At 53.8% G+C, this 16,630-nt stretch overlaps 2 gene segments (V, D, J or C); both read right to left on the bottom strand.

Annotated features, from left to right (window-relative positions):
* Positions 1–6,515: 6,515 nt before the first annotated feature.
* LOC129629786 (immunoglobulin lambda variable 1-40-like) lies at positions 6,516–7,092 on the bottom strand. The segment is given in 2 exon segments: positions 6,516–6,898; positions 7,008–7,092. Coding segments are annotated over 2 exon segments (438 nt in total).
* Positions 7,093–15,900: 8,808 nt separating this feature from the next.
* On the bottom strand, positions 15,901–16,556 carry LOC129629785 (immunoglobulin lambda variable 1-40-like). The segment is given in 2 exon segments: positions 15,901–16,268; positions 16,399–16,556. Coding segments are annotated over 2 exon segments (414 nt in total).
* Between the last annotated feature and the right edge of the window lie 74 nt (positions 16,557–16,630).

The raw sequence follows: 16,630 nt of genomic DNA, 5'->3' as shown, positions 1-16,630 counted from the left end.
CCTGAGGGTCATTTGCTATTTCCATAGATCAGATGTGTGGAGGCCTTTCCTGGGAGCTGTTGGTACCAGCTCACATAAAGACCCCCAGTGTTGCTGCTGCTTCTAATGCAGGAGAGGGTGACCCTCTGACCCAAAGTCCCGGACACGGAGGGCAGCTGCGTCAGCACAGCCTGGGCCCAGGATACTGGAAGGGTGAGAGACAGAGATAGTGATTGTGGGCTTCAGGAAGAAGAGGAGGGAGAAGGGATGTGTCTTCCCCGGGCCCTTCCCCTGTCCCCACATCCAGTCACCTGTGCAGAGAGTGACCAGCGTGAGGCGCAGAGGGGACCAGGCCATGGTGGACACGGTCAGGGCGTCCTGCCTTCTGTGGCCCCACAGCCGAGCAGAGCGTCCCCACCTCTCCGTCCCCTCTTCATACTGAGAGAGGGAGTGTTCATTCATGCAAATAACCCCACCATTGCACCCATACTCCACCCCACAGCTCTCTGACCCCTCCCTGGGCTCTGGATCAGGTCCCTGTGTCTGAGGATGCCCAGGGGGTGGCAGGGGCACAGCTGTGGGTGGCCCAGGGGTGGGAGGTCACAGCTGGGAACCCTGAGCTGAAGCCACCATACAGTGCCAGGAGACTGGGCCCAGCTCTCACCCACCAACCCTCAAGAACTGCCCCCGAGCCCCCTGGTGTCCAGGCCCAGATATGCATCCTATGACCTGCTGATCAGAGCCCCTCAGGGACAGATCCTGCTCCCTGCTCTGGGAACTGTCCCCTCCTTAGGGCCAAAATCCACTTTTGTGTCCCCCATGACCTCAGGGCTGACCGTGGCTTCCTCTCAAACCCTTCAGCACGAGTCTGTCCCATGGCATCCTGGCTGCTTAAGGGGTCAGGACTGAGAGGGCGTCTGGAGGCCATCTCACGTGGAGGGTTGTATAATAAAGAGGAGCCCGGGATTGGGTAGGAAAGTCATGAAGCATAAGAGGAGGAGAGGGGCCCCGAGGAAAGGGCTGAAGAGGAGCCAGAGGAGGCAGGGGGGAGCTGAGGGTTAGGCTCGGCTCTGGGGCCTCCTGCCTTCTCTGCTCTTGGGGAAGCGGGTAGAGTCTGAAGACCTTGACAGGACGCCCTCTAATTCTGGGTCCTCAGTCCTGTTTGAAGCTTCACTCCCAGAGCTTGAGGGGTCGGGGTTCTAAGTCTGTCTCCTGAGAGGAAGCACCTGCTGAGACCTCCAACTCAGTCCACTGAGCCCAGGGACAAGCCCGGGTCAGGGGACCATCTGGTGTGCTCGGTTCCGCCAGTTCCGAGAGGGTGCACAGCGCCCCCTGGTGACGCGCTCGGGGTATGTCCAGGGTGGGAAAATGTGAGGAAGGAAAGCGCTGCGTTTTCCAACTGAGAGCCCATCAGTGAGGGGTGCGTATCCTCTGCCCACTGACCCAGCAACCGGGTGCTCTGACCCTACTGCTCTGTGTCTGATGCTGACCCGGGCACCTGGGGCAACTCCTGTCAGCAGCTCCTTCCACCCAGGGGTTTGAGACCACTCCTTGTTGGGCTGCTGCCCTTGGGGAGGGGAGGCAGGCTGAGGGGGTTGCCTTGCTGCGCAGCGTGAGGCTCAGCTCCCTGGACTCTGAGGACTTGGGACACCAGTGAGGGAGGGGTGATCGCAGGGCCAACCACCGGCCGCACCTCACATTCAGCACTGATGACCCAGGTGGGGTCAGGCCCAGGTCTTCCTGGCCCCACAGTCACCAGCAGGGGGACGGGGGTGCACACGAGCCTGCTTTCCCCTCGCTCGGTCTCCCCTTGTTGCTGCTCCATCTCCCCACACAAGGCCTGGTCCACGTGCTGAGGAGCCCAGCCATGACCTGGCATCCCGGCCCCCAGGCAGTCGGCCGAGAGTGAGGGGATTTTTGGAGCCAGTTCTGAGTAAGGTTCTTCCAGGAGCATAAGTCCTCCCATGAGCCTCGAGATGTGTCCGTAGACAGCACAGGTTTGCGGAAATTCCTCCCAACTTCCAGTCTTATGCTTAAATAAAGACACAGTTTTCCCCATGGCCTCGGATGTGAATTGTGTTTCTGGGGTTTTGGATTTATCACAATCCAAAAACTGGGAGTGAATGTGTTATGGGGAATTAACATGCCTGGACTGAATTGTAAGACAATTCTCAGGGGTTATTTCCCAATAACAGACAAAGACATACGTCTGGAATTTTGATGTTCCTAAATATTTGGGGAGAGGGGGCCGTTTCTTGTTCACCACAGATTCCTGCCACCAACAAAAGGCTGTGATTCAGGAGCTCCAGTTGGGAAACTGCACTCTAGAAAATTCCACTGGTGGTGCCCCTTCAGGTAAATGGAATATTAATTTGTCTCCAAGATCAAGTTCATGGTGCTGTACATCTCTTAGTGTGATTTGAATGGCAAGAGTCCTAATGGCAGTGGTGGGGGTCTGAGTCTCCCTGTGGAGCCAAGCCTCATTGCCAACAATAGGGGCAGAGAGGGGTCCCCTGGGGAGATGGACACACCCGGGGAGAGCTGGGAGGACACACGTGGCCATGAACCACCAGACAGGAGACGGGCCCAGAGCCTCCCTCCCCATGGGGACCCTGACCTGTCCCACCTCTCCTCGCCTCTCCTGCCACTAAGCGCTGAGCCCTCTGAGCACAAGGGCAGGTTTTGGTAGCACTTCCCCCATGGGCTTACATCACTGCGGCGTTGTAACTACCAGTTCCCAGACCACAGTGATAATCGGCTTCGTCCTTGGACTGGGCCCCCAAGATGGCGAGGGTGGATTTGTTCCCAGAGATGGAGCCAGAGAGGTGAGCAGGGACCCCAGAGGGGCGGGTGTTTGTGCTGTAGATAAGCAGTCGGGGAGCCTGGCCTGGGGTTGGCTAGTACCAGCTGGGTAGTTACTGGTAGTGACTGACCCAGGGCTCAGTCCACAGGTGAGGGTGACCGTCCCCCCTGGACACACTGACAGTGCTGGGCTCCTGGACCACAGTCTGAGCATCCACCCCTAAAAGGAACAAGAGAGAGACAGGGGTTGTTATGGAGACAAGGGCCCTCAGACCCTGCTTGGAGGTGCCCCAAGGATACAGAGTCCCGGCCCCTGACCTGAGCCGGAAGTGAGGAGCCCGAGCAGAAGCAGTGTCCAGGCCATGGTGGGGACCCTCCCAGGATGCGGCCTCCTCAGCCTCCTGGGCTGCAGGTGGAGTCCTGGGCCTTTTCATGCCTCCAGCCTGTCAGGAGGAGGAGGGGCCTCATGCAAATCACTTCCTCCTCTCCCTGCCAAGGTCACCTGATGTCCCCATGTGTGGGGGTTCTGAGGGAGGCAGATGCTGGACCTCACTTAGAGCAGGGACAGCTCGGGGAGGAGCCCCTGAGTGATGGGGTGACATCTGCCAGTAAATGTACTCCTGTGACCTTGGTGATCTTGGTCCTCTATCTCCTCCCCGGAGTGTCTGAGGGTGAAGGAGGAGTTTGTAAGTCTTCCTCTGATGCTGCTAAGTCACTTCAGTCGTGTCTGACTCTGTGCGACCTCACAGATGGCAGCCCACAACGCTCCTCCATCCCTGGGGCTCTCCAGGCAAGAACGCTGGAGTGGGTTGCCATTTCCTTCTCTGGTGCATGCACGCACGCATGCTAAGTTGCTTCAGTCGTGCCCAACTCTGTGTGACCCCATGGACAGGCTCCTCTGTCCACTGGATTCTCTAGGCAGGAATACTGGCGTGGGTTGCCATTTCGTTCTAAGTCTTATTCTTTGGCCCAATAATTCAGCCTTTCCCACACCTGAGCCCGTCTTTAGAATACTCTCTGTCTTCTCAGGGAACCCTGAGTCCCCTCTGTGTGGTGCTGTCCGTCCTCCTCCTCTAGCCCTGAGCCGAGCAGGAAATCCCGGAGCCTGTGTCTGCTGTGAAGGGTAAGGGGTGGCCCTTGAAAGCACTCTTTTAAACTGTCTCTTGTCCCAGCGGTGGGGAGACCAGGATGGGAGGTGGGGAGTGGCATGCAGAGCCGCATGGGCAGGCTTAGGGTGACAGCGTCCTGTGCTGTAAACAGCCATGACCATGTGGAGTACCTTCAATAGAACTGCGGATTTCACGGGTAAAGGTCACCATCTCATCATGCAATTATGATAGCTGGCAAGTTCAGTCACAACAAAGTTGGGACACATGTCTCATCATCAGAAATAGAAAAACACGGTGCGTGAACAGGTAGGTGTGGTGAGCATCGTGGACCTTGTAAAACTCCCTTCCCTGTGGTTCTGGGTGGAGCCGATGGACCCGGGACGGAGGAGGGATGTGTGGGGAACGAGGAGGAGAAGGAGGTCAGACATTTCAAGTTAATGTGTGTGGAAGAGACGGGAAAGTCTTGTTCATTCTTGTTTCTTTGACATAAAAATGTAAATACTATTCTTATTTGTATTCATGTTAGGTTTGCTGCTAAAGTAGCTGTTTAATAAAATTCACATGATTTTTGTCAGAGGTGTTTGAGAACCTCAGCTCATAGAGGAGAGAAATACATATTCCTACTGAATTCTTTTCTTATTATACGAACATATTGATGACAGTGTGGCCGAACTTCTGATTCCATATATTTCATGTTACAAGTGTTAATATAAAGTATTAATATAACGGGAAGGAACGAGTAAGGGAGCCACAAAAACTGACACAATGTCAGTTTCCATGGTTCAATTCAAAATGTTGAAACTGCCAAATAACACACCAGGGAACGTTTTTAAATGACACAGATGGTGACAGCGGGTCCTTGCCTGCATCCCTCTTCCACGGGGAACACCCGGGCGTTCTGTGGGCAATGGGGCCGCCTCTGCAGGGGTCTCTCATCCCCTGTCCAGGTATCCCTTGAGGTCGAGGTTCCTGAATGAAGTTCATTCTTGTTGTATGACCGTCCCTCTGGCCTTGGTTGGATGGCAGGTCTGGGCACTGACCCCACGACAGAGCAGCAGGAACTAAGAGGCAAGCCTGTGGCTCTGAGCTGAGAGCTGCCGTGTCCCCTGGCGGCCCAGGTGCAGGACGTCACCCTCCACTGAGGACCCTGCTGCCCACGTGGGCAAGAGCCAAGGGAGGAGGTGCCAGCCTGCCTGGCCAGGACCCTGCGCTCTTCGCAGCCGACCCATTGCGCCCCCTGCTGGACTCAGACCTCCTCCTCCCCCACTTCACACCACAGCCTCCTGGAAGGGCTTTCTCACACCTGCAGGTGGGTCTTCCTGATGTCACCGCCCAGGGCAGTAGAATGAGTCGCCTTCATCTAGTTTAGGCCTGGTCATTGATTTTTCCAGGTACCTAATGAGAGATCCAACCAGTCCATCCTAAAGGAGACCAGTCCTGGGTGTTCATTGGAATGACTGATGCTGAAGCTGAAACTCCAATACTTTGGCCACATCAGGCAAAGAGTTGACTCACTGGAAAAGACCCTGATGCTGGGAGGGATTGGGGGCAGGAAGAGAAGGGGACGACAGAGGATGAGATGGCTGGATGGCATCACCTCCTAGATGCACATGTGTTTGGGTGGAATTCGGGAGTCGGTAATGGACAGGGAGGCCTGGCATGATGTGATCATGGGGTCGCAAAGAGTTGGACGTGACTGAGCTACTGAACTGAACTGAACTGAACTGAATGACCTCAGACCCCTGAATGGTATGCTGATAGACTAATGAATTTCAGGATACCCTAATGTCTGAGTTTGCTCCGCCTAACTCGTGGGTTCACTACCAGAACACAACCACTTGACCCCCAGTTTCCAGGGTTCAAACACCCAGCATTCCCAGTGGGTTGTGCCTGGTCACGATTCTGTCTGAGTTTCCTTCCCAGCTTGATAGGTAGTCAAGGTTGAATTTGCAAGACCTCCCGGGGCCTTCCCAGCTGACTACATGGCTCTGTTTTTATTTCTCTCTTTGCAAAGAGAATAGGAGGCTCTCAGGTACAACAAATCTCTTCTTGGTCACTTCCAGGGGTTCTCATTTACCCTTGATCATGATTCTCATAGTACTTCTTTTTGACTCAGATATTTAAAGATGTTTTTACTCTAATTTTATAATCTTTCTATATTAAATGTTTGCTATAAAAGATTATGATTATAAATGGGAATCTCAACCAGGTCTGGGCTTCTGTTTCATCTCTGGTTGAGAAAGCCTTATGACCGTTACCTGATCTTCATTGGACATGGTGAGAGGTGGTCACAGGAAAGGCAGGAACAGCAGCCTGGGCCTCAGCTCTGCCCAGGGCCGACCGAGGAGCTGAAATGTCCTGAATCAGACACAGCTGGACGCTGTATCTCTGGTTCTGACCTGACCATCATGGACTCTGTCCACCAGGAGCTGCCTCGGGCATTCAGGTCCTTCTGCTCAATTTCAGATATTCATATAAAATGTGGTTGCCGAAAGCAAAGCCTTGGTGAGGGGGCAGAATGAAGAAGAACTGAAAGGATTTCCCGACCAATTTCCTGGTGTGGGGCTCAGACCCCCGTTTTAAATCAAACAAACAACAGAAGTGTCTGCACTGGCAGCAGATGCTTCAGCCCGGGAGGCCCGTGACTTGAGGGAGGGCAGGTTTTTGTCTCACTTCCCCCCTGGCCTGGAGCACGGTGCCATTGTCGCTATTACTGTCAGCAGATGCACAGAAATAATCCGCCTCGTCCTCAGCCTGGAGCGAGCTGATGGTCAGGGTGGCTGTGTTCCCAGACCTGGAGCCGGAGAATCGGTCGGGGACCCCCGAGGCTCGACTGGTCGCACCATAGATGAGGGTTCTGGGGGCCGATCCTTCGATCTGTTGGTACCAGCTCACATAATTGCCACTCCCAACGTTGCTGCTGCTTCCAGAGCAGGTGATGGAGACCCTCTGGCCCAGGGACCCAGACACGGAGGACGGCTGAGTCAGCACAGCCTGGGCCCAGGATCCTGGAAGGGAGAGAGACAGAGATGGTGACTCGGGGGTCCAGGCACGATAGCGGGGAACACAGCATATGTGTCTTCCCAAGACCCCTCCCCTGTCCCCGCATCCAGTCACCTGTGCAGAGAGAGATCAGGGTGAGGAGCAGAGGGGACCAGGCCATGGTGGACATGTCACGGAGTCCTGCCTTCTGTGGCCCCACAGCTGAGCAGAGCATCCCCACACTGCTCCTTCCCCTCTTCATACCCTGAGAGGGGGAGGGGACTTTCATGCAAATGACCGTCGTCCCTGCCCCGCCCAAACAATGCTCTGATGACCTTTGGGGACTGGGTTAGGTTCCTGTGCCTGAGGGAGACCAGTGGGTGATCAGAGGAGGGGTTTGTGTGGGGCTTGGAGGTGGGAGGTCATAGCTGGGAACCTTGAGCAGAAAGCACCAGGAAGAACCAGGGGACTCATCTCAGATCTCATAGCTGCAGACCCACAGGAATGGCTTCAGAATGGGCCCTGGTGTCCTGGCCCAGACATACATCCTGTGACCTAGTGACCATAGCTCTTAAGTCAACTTGGCCAAAACTGGCTTTGAAGTTACACAGTTCAGGAAGAGTTGTGTTGGAAAAAAAGATCCAGGTGTAATTTACCCTATAGTGCATGTGAGTGTTACACAGTAGATGTGTGACTTCGAGATTTTAAATGAACCAAAATGTGATCATGGAGTAGTAAAAATCTAAGGTCATCATGTAAAATAGATGCCTAAACTTAACTGAAGAAAATGTTGTGGTTCAGTCACTAAGTTGTGTCCGACTCTGGCTCTATTTTAATTTGCATTGCCATGGTACTATTTCTAAAACATAATTTTCCTTGTAGATTCTGTTCTTTAAGTAAGATCATTTTAAAAACTTTCTGACATGTACGGCATCGCCACTGAAGGATTTTCATGTCTTAGCAGGACGTTCTCTCTGTGAAACAGGGCAGGCTGAGTTATCAGAGCCATGGTCAGTCTCAGATCTGAGATGAGACACAGGACATGACAAGGCAGATCAGCTGTTCTCAGGAATCTCAGACGGGACCATGGGGATCCAACCTGACGTAGGCATGGTCCAGACAGAGCATCAGTCTCCACCCCGGGGGCAGAGCCCCAGGACAGGGTCTGCTTTCCCAGCCCAGAGCCCCAGCAGCTTCTCCCGGGCTCACTGTGCATAAAGTCAGTCCCACAGAAGCTGAGCACAGACACTCCTCAGCCAGGAAACATTTCCCTGGTCTCAGGACCAGGGTTTCTCTTCCCTCCTGACTCCTGACTCGATGGGCACACGGGACGGAGTGTGAACATTCACGGGATAAATCAGCTGCTGGAGGGGCATCACTGGATCCCCTGGGAAATGAGGAGGAACCAGGGGTGGAACAGGGAGGGCTCGAGCTGGGGTCACACCTGAGAGCCAGAAACATGAGGCTTCTCGGGAAGGAAGGGTTAGAGAGGTTCAAGGATGGGGATGAGGAAGTGAATGTTTCAGGAAGATCTGGAAACTCGTTCATGACTTTCTAAGAGCATGAGCTTGGTCATCACTGTGGAGGTCAACAGTGTATGTTTGTAGAAAGAGCTAGGCCCAGAATTGGGAGGAAAGTCATGAATGAGGGGAGCGGGAGGGCAGGCTCTGAGCAAAGAGATGAGGAGGAGCGGGCGCAGGCTGAGGAGAGCTGGAGGGGTGCACGGGGTGGGCTCTGGGGGCTCCTCCCCTCCTCTGTTTCTGGGAAGAGGGTGGGGACTGATGACCACCTGACCCCTTCACCCTCCAATTCTGGGTGCTCAGCCCCGTGTGCAGCTTCAGTCCCAGGAGGAGGCCTGGGGGCCGCGATTCTGAGTCGGTCCCCTGAGAGGATGCACCTGCTGTCACATCCAACTCAGTCCGCTGAGCCCGGGTGCAGGGCCAATTCAAGGGACCATGGGGGTGTGTTGAGGGGCTGCCCGTTCTGAGCAGGTGCACAGCGCCCCCTGGTGACGCTCCCGGGAAACGTTCACGGCGGTGAGAGGGAGCAAGGTGCCGCTCAGTCACTTGGTTCTCAATCCTGTCTGACTCTTTGGCGACCCGGTGGACTCTAGCCCACCAGGCTCGTCTGTCCATGGGATTCTCCAGGCAAGAACACTGGAGTGGGTTGCCGTTTCTTGCTCCAGAGGATCTTCCCACCCCAGGGACAGAACCCACATCTCTTATGTCCCTTGCATTGGCAGGCGGGTTCTTTACCTCTAGCGACACCTGGGATGTTTTATGAGAGGAAGCAGGCGCTCTTTTTTCCTGTCACCAAACACTCTTTCAATAAACAAATGAATGAATTGAATAGCAATAAGTATGACATGTCTGATAGTGTACAGATACTTGTTTTTTATTTCTCCTATTGTATTTTCAGGTGATTCTGACTACTTTTTCTCCTTTTCCTACATTTATCTCCTTTTCCTTAGGACCCAAGAGTGTTTGTATTTGCTCATCAAGTAGATTTGATGATTTGTTCCTAAAAACATCTGTCACCTGATTTCATCATCTCAGGCATCTCACCAGTGATGTCTATGCCGTCTCATTTCCCTTCATTATATAGTTTCCTGGTTCTTGATAGAAGTGACGATTTTTACTGGATCCTGGACTGTGTGGAAATTGCTTGTAGAAACTCTGGGTTCTATTTCCTTTTCCTTTAACAGGAGATGCTTCTGTGGCGGAAGCTCAGGGATGTGCGTTCGCTGCCCAGTGACCCAGCAAGGGCGGCACTGACCCCCCTGCTCTGTGCTGCTGACCCCGACCTGGGAACCAGGGGCAACTGCTGTGAGCAGCTCCTTCATCCAGGGGCGTGTGACCACCCCTGTGTGCCACTGGCCTAGGGAGGGGAGTCGAGCTGAGGGGGCAGCTGTGCTGCAGTCAGGGGACACTCAGTCTGCTGGGTTCCGTGGTCTCAGGGACTCCAGGAAGGGAGGGGCATACACCTTGCCCTGGGAGCCCCATGGCTGTGCAGGAAGCAGGTTTTTGTCTCCTTCTCTCTGGCCTGAAGCACTGTGCAAACTTTCAAGCCGTCAGCCCATGACAAACAGTAATAATCAGTGTCGTCCTCAGCATGAACTGAGGTGGTCAGAGAGGCTGAGCTGCCAGACTTGGAGCCAGAGAATCAATCTGGGAGTCCTGAGGGTCGTTTGCTATTTTCAAAGGTCTGGAGTCCGGGGGCCTTTCCTGGGAGCTCTTGGTACCAGCTCACATGATAACCCCAGTGTTGCTGCTGCTTCCAGTGCAGGAGAGGGTGACCCTCTGACCCAAAGTCCCGGACACGGATGGCGGCTGAGTCAGCACAGCCTGGGCCCAGGGTCCTGGAAGGGGGAGAGACAGACATGGTGACTCTGGGGTCCTGACAGGAGAGCAGGGAGCAGGGCCTGTGAGTCTTCCCAGGGCCCTTCCCCTGTCCCCCCATCCAGTCACCTGTGCAGAGAACGACCAGGGTGAGGAGCAGAGGGGACCAGGCCATGGTGGACACGGTCAGGGGGTCCTGCCTTCTGTGGCCCCACAGCTGAGCAGAGCATCCCCACACCACTACTTCCCCTCTTCATACACTGAGAGGGGGAGGGTCCTTTCATGCAAAGGATCCCGTGCATCACACTGACCCCTCCTGGGCCCTGGGCCGGGTCTCTATGCCTGAGGGCGGCCAGAGGGTTGTCAGGGGTGGGGCTCTGTGGGTCTCAGGAGTGGGAGGTCACAGCTGGGAGCCCTGAGCAGAGGCCACCAGGCCTTGTCATGGAGCTCTATCGGGGGGCCCAGCTCTGCCTCCCACCACCCAGCTTCAGGAATGGGCCTCAAGCGCCCCCAGCCTCTTGTCCAGGCCCAGACACACATCCTGTGAACTGGAGACTAGAGCCCTCAAGGACAGATCCTGCCTCCTGCTCTGTGCGCTGTCCCCTCTTTAGCACCAGGCCAGATGCCCCTTCTGTGTCCCCCTGAGCTCAGGGCCATCATGGGCTCCCCTCAAATCCTCAGGATGAATCTGTCCATGGATTCCATGACTGCTCAGGGGTCAGGACTGAGGGGTGTCTGAGATACAAATTCCTCTCAGATCAGGAACAGGTCAGGGCAGTGCCGGCCCTGGAGCAGGAAGGTGGGTCTCCTTCTGTGCAGGACAGCAGGGTCCCTCCTCTGTGGGCCTCCTCCCTGGTGGGCAGAGCCCTCCTTCCTCTGTGTGTCCCCTCAGCCTTGAGGAAGCGGGGGCAGTTCTCTGAGGAGGGGGTGAAGGTGTGGAGAGAGGCCTGAGGGGGGACTCAGCATTCCTAAATGCCTGGATCTTTACTGTGTGTTTGAACTAGAGAGCCTCTTGATTGAAAGCGAAAGAGGAGAGTGAAAAAGTTGGATTAAAACCTAACATTTAGAAAACTAAGATCATGGCATCTGGTCCCATCGCTTCATGGCAAATAGATGGGGAAATAGTGGAAACTGACAGACTTCACTTTTGGGCTCCAATCACTGCAGATGGGGACTGCAGCCATGAAATTAAAAGACGCTTGCTCCTTGGAAGAAAAGCTATGACCAACCTAGACAGCATATTAAAAAGCAGATACATTACTTTGCCAACACAGGTCTGTCTAGTCAAAGCTATGGTTTTTCCAGTAGTCATGGAAAAGTTGAGAGTTGGACTATAAAGACAGCTGAGCACTAAAGAAATGATGCTTTTGAACCCTGGTGTTGGAGGAGACTTTTGAGAGTCCCTTGGACTGCAAGGAGATCCAACCAGTCCATCCTGAAGGAAATCAGTCCTGAATATTCATTGGACGGACTGATACTGAAGCTGAAGCTCCAATACTTTGGCCATCTGATGCAAAGAACTGACTCATTTGAAAAGACCCCGATGCTGGGAAAGATTGAGGGCAGGCGGAAAAGCAGATGACAGAGGATGAGATGGTTGGATGGCATCTCCAACTCAATGGACATGAGTTTGAGTAAACTCCAGGTGTTGGTGATGGACAGGGAAGCCTGGCGTGCTGCAGTCTATGGGGTCACAAAGAGTCGGACATGACTGAGCTACTGAACTGAACAGAACTTACTGTGTGTGAAGCCTTCCACACTCTGGACCCTGTCCCATGGCCTGTCTTATGAAGTGGCCCCTCCTGGGCGTCTGTCCTGCAGGCACAGGGCACCGGCTGCAGGGAGCAGGCCTGGTGATGCTCCTAGCAGTTTGTATTGAGACTCTGAAGGGCTCTGAGCAGCATGTGTCCCCAGGGATCCTGATACATAATAGCTGTTAGGCCCAACCATCCCAAATAGCAGGTTAGAGAAGGAAGAGGTCGAAGTGATTGGTTGGAAAAGAACGGTTGACTGTAGCTTGCCCTGCACTGGTAAGGTGTTACATGCTGCGTGTGTGAGATTTTAAACGAACCAAATGTCGTAATGGATAGTGAAAATCTACAGTCATTCCTTAAAATCTGTGCATGAATTAAACTGACGGAAAATCTATGTTCTCTCTTAATTTTTCATTCACAAGGATACAGTTTTGGAAAACTATCATTGTAAGTTCTTTTTTTATTAAAAATTTCTTTTTAATTGACTTCATAGGTATCCTAGGGAATTTTAAATATTATCCAGTAAAAATATTTTTACGTAGATATTTGCATTCCTAATTTGTTTGGACTTTGAGTAAGGTAGGGCTAGAACCAGCCCTTTTTGCCACATATTGCCTCTCCACCGGGCAGTGCTTATCTCTGAGCAGCCTGTGAAAACAGGGCAGGCTGAGGTATGGGAGCCATAGGTCAGTTCAGAGCTGAGTTGAGGGAACGTGCGTGACAGGTCAGGTCTGCTGACCTCGGACACTCAGAAGTGACCATAGGAAGATAAGCTGAGTTAAAGGAGGTCCAGGTAAGGCAGCAGTGACAGCCCTGGCCGGGAGGGGATGAGCTGGGGTCACACCTGAAGTCTGGAGACCTGAGGCTTCTCTGGTAGGAGGTCTAGAGAGGTTGCAAGGGAGGACAAGGAAGTGAGCGTCTGGTCAAGGAAGCCTGGAAACCGACCCATGACCTGATAGAGTGACGTTGATCTGGAGGAGGAGGTCGCTGGTGAAGGGTTTTAGAGAGGAGCCCAGGACTGGGGAGAAAAGTCAAGGATCAGAGGGGTGCTCTTAGGAAAGAGCAAGAGAGGAGCAGAAGAGGATGTGGGGGGGGGTGCAAGGGTTGGGCTTGGGGGCTGCTCCCCTCCTCTGCTCCTGGGGAAGAGGGTGGGGCCTGATGATGCCCTGAGCCCATCACCCTCCAGGTGTGACTCCTGGGCTCCGTGTGCAGCTTCACTCCCAGCAGGAGGCCTGGGGGGTCGGGGCTCTGGGTTAGTCCCCTGAGAGGAAGCACCTGCTGTCATGTCCAGCTCAGTCCAGTGAGCCCTGGTGCAGGGTCAGGGGACCATCTGGTGTGTTCGGGGTCGGCCAGTTCTGAGCAGGTCCACAGCGCCCCCTGGTGATGCGCTCGGGGAATGGTCACGGTGGGGAAAGTCAGGAAGGAAGGGCTGCCCTAGATTCTTTCCTTGGAAGGACTGAGGCGGAAGCTGAAACTCCAGTACTTTGGCCAACTCATGCGAAGAGTTGACTTGTGGCAAAAGACCCTGATGCTGGGAGGGATTGGGGGCAGGAGAAGAAGGGGACGACAGAGGATGAGATGGCTAGATGGCATCACTGACTCGATGGACATGAGTCTGAGTGAACTCCGGGAGTTTGTGATGGACAGGGAGGCCTGGCGTGCTGCGATTCATGAGGTCGCAAGGAATTGGAGACGATCGAGTGACTGAACTGAACTGAACTAAGTCTGAACTGAACTGAGTGAAGTCGCTCTGTCGTGTCCGACTCTTTGCGAACCCATGGACTGTAGCCTACCAGGCTCCTCCCTCCATGGAATTCTCCTGGCAAGAGTACTGGAGTGGGTTGCCATTTCCTTCTCCAGGGGATCTTCCGGACCCAGGGATTGAACCTGGGTCTCCCACATTCCAGGCAGTTCATTCAGTTCGTTCCCGAACTGAAGTAAAAGTGGTAAGAAAAACTTTATTCAAGGTAAGGGTGCTACAGTGGGGTTTTATAATCGGGGAGAGAGATTGAGCTTAAGTCTGACTCCAGCAGGGACACAGTTGGGATTTACAGCTAAGGAACAGGGTGGGTCCACGGGGTTGCAAAGAGAGACTGGGAGGCTGAAAAGCAATGAACAGCAACAGGGTGGATGTCAGTGGATGGAAACTTACTCAGAGGATCATAAGGGTGAGGGTGGGTTCTGGCTTAACTGAGAGAAACCTTGCCGAGGCAAGGCTAATAAGATACTGAGGTGAGTGATAAGGAATTTGAGGTGATACTGAGGGTGGTCAGATCAAGGGTGGGGTATTTTTTCTAAACTGACTTATCAGATTCTGGCTAAAATTGGACCAAATGGACAGGCGCCCTTGTATAAAGACATCACCCAAAGTTGGCAGTGCATTAGTGAACTACTGCTGCATAACAAAGTACCCCAAACAAGCAGCTTAATATCTCAAAATTTTTGAGATCTTTATGTCATGCGAGTGTGTGTTGCGCGGTTCTTTGTCTCTTCACAATAAAGATTTGGAGCGATGGACATTAAAGCCCTCGGCGCGTCACAGCTCTCGGGTCTTAGACAAACCGTGTTATAGCTCTTAGGCAAATCAGTGTTACAGCTGTATTTTATTTAGAAGATAGCAGGAGACTCCATCCTTGAAGCGTGAGGACATGCCAACCAAAAGACTCCAAGAGAAGAGAGTGGAGGAGCGCGGGGGAGGGAGGGAGAGAGAAAGAGCGCATGCACGCAGGAGAGAAAGAGAGAGAGAAAGAGCTTTGGCTCCTCCTTTTATGTGTTTTTTCCTCCACCTGGGCCTGCCCTATGCAAATCGGGCTTAGCCAGGAGTGCTGTTTGTTCTACCTAAAGTCTTCACTCTGGTCCTCGGACCTTCTTTTGTTCTATTTTTATGGGCTTTTCCCTTCCTTGTCTTTTAGCCACCGCCATTTTGGACTTCGTTTCCCTATTCTACCTACCTAAGTCAAGGCTATGGTTTTTCCTGTGGTCATGTATGGATGTGAGAGTTGGACTGTGAAGAAGGCTGAGCACTGAAGAATTGATGCTTTTGAACTGTGGTGTTGGAGAAGACTCTTGAGAGTCCCTTGGACTGCAAGGAGATCCAACCAGTCCATTCTGAACGAGATCAGCCCTGGGATTTCTTTGAAAGGAATGATGCTAAAGCTGAAACTCCAGTACTTTGGCCACCTCATGCGAAGAGTTGACTCATTGGAAAAGACTCTGATGCTGGGAGGGATTGGGGGCAGGAGGAGAAGGGGACGGCAGAGGATGAGATGGCTGGATAGCATCACTGACTCAATGGACGTGAGTCTGAGTGAACTCCGGGAGTTGGTGATGGACAGGGAGGCCTGGCATGCTGCAATTCATGGGGCCGCAAAGAGTCGGACACAACTGAGTGACTGAACTGAACTGAACAGTATTAATATAAAGTATCTTAACAGACCCAAGGCCAGGATTGATAAGAACTAATAACTTTCAAATTTTTCTTTATTGTTATTATTTGTAATTATTGTCTCTATGTTTAGGACCGCATTGAACTTGACCCAGAGTTGCCTACCTGAATCCCATCTGACCAGTCCAAGGTTACCAGACATAGACCCTTCGCTCGGACAGGACATCCCTGGGGCTTATAGAATGCTTCCCAGGACCAAAATGAAAGGTCAGCCTCGTGTCCAGTGATGTGAATGATTCTTCACACTGTGGTTAAGTGTACGCCAATGATTCCCAGGTACAGAGGGTGCGAGCCTGGGGGACAGTCTCTCACCTCGTGATTCTCAGGGGATGCATGGAGCTGACACAGAGTGGACGTGAGACCAGCATGGAAGCGGCCCTCAGACAGATCCCAGAACAGGATGTGCTGAGACCCCAGCTCCAGACCCTCCAGTGTGGGGAGGAAGAAGTAACAGAGAACCCAGTCCTCCCACTGCTGTTGGACACCCGTCATCACAAAGAGCCATCAGCCAGCGGGAGGTTTTTGTCGCTCTTCCCCACAGCCCTGGGCACTGCGGGAGCACTGAGGCTGTGGGCCCACGAGGAACAGTAATAGTCAGCCTCGTCCTCAGCCTGCAGCCCAGAGATGCTCAGCAAGGTGGTGGAGCCAGAACGGGAGCCCGAGAGCCGGGCTGGGAGGCCTGAGGGCCGAGAACTTCCCAGCACCACGGTTCTGGGGGCTGCACCTAGGCGGTGTTGGGACCAGCCCGCACCATAGAATCCAGCGTTGTTGCTGCTCCCAGTGCAGGTGAGGGTGACCGACTGACCCAGAGACCGTGACACGGAAGCCTCCTGGGTCAGCCCGGATTGTGCCCAGGACCCTGCAGAAAGGAAAGAAAGACACGGGGATGGTGGGGCTGGGTCCCGCAGCACCGTCTGGGCTCCAGGGGTAAAGAACAGAGCCCTGGGTCCCACTGGGGCCATGTCCCCAAACCCCGAGAATCCAGTGACCTGTGCAGTGGGCGAGGAGGCTGAGGAGGACAGGGGTCCAGGCCATGGTGGGGGTACTCGCTGAGTCCCTCCTTCCAGTCTCTCAGCAGACACAGCCCCTCTGGGCTCCTTTATCCCTCCCACAGCCTGGGGAGGCAAGGTCGCCATGCAAATCGGTCCCTCCCATAACTGCCCCCCCTGCCTTGTCCTCTGAGTCTGCCCACCTGCTGGGTGTGGGGCCTGTTGTGGGTGG

This window comes from Bubalus kerabau, chromosome 16 (assembly GCF_029407905.1).
Source record: "Bubalus kerabau isolate K-KA32 ecotype Philippines breed swamp buffalo chromosome 16, PCC_UOA_SB_1v2, whole genome shotgun sequence".
NCBI classification, from domain to species: Eukaryota; Metazoa; Chordata; class Mammalia; order Artiodactyla; family Bovidae; genus Bubalus; species Bubalus kerabau.
The sequence above is the reverse complement of the archived record's forward strand: the minus strand, read 5'-3'. Positions and strand labels throughout refer to the sequence as shown.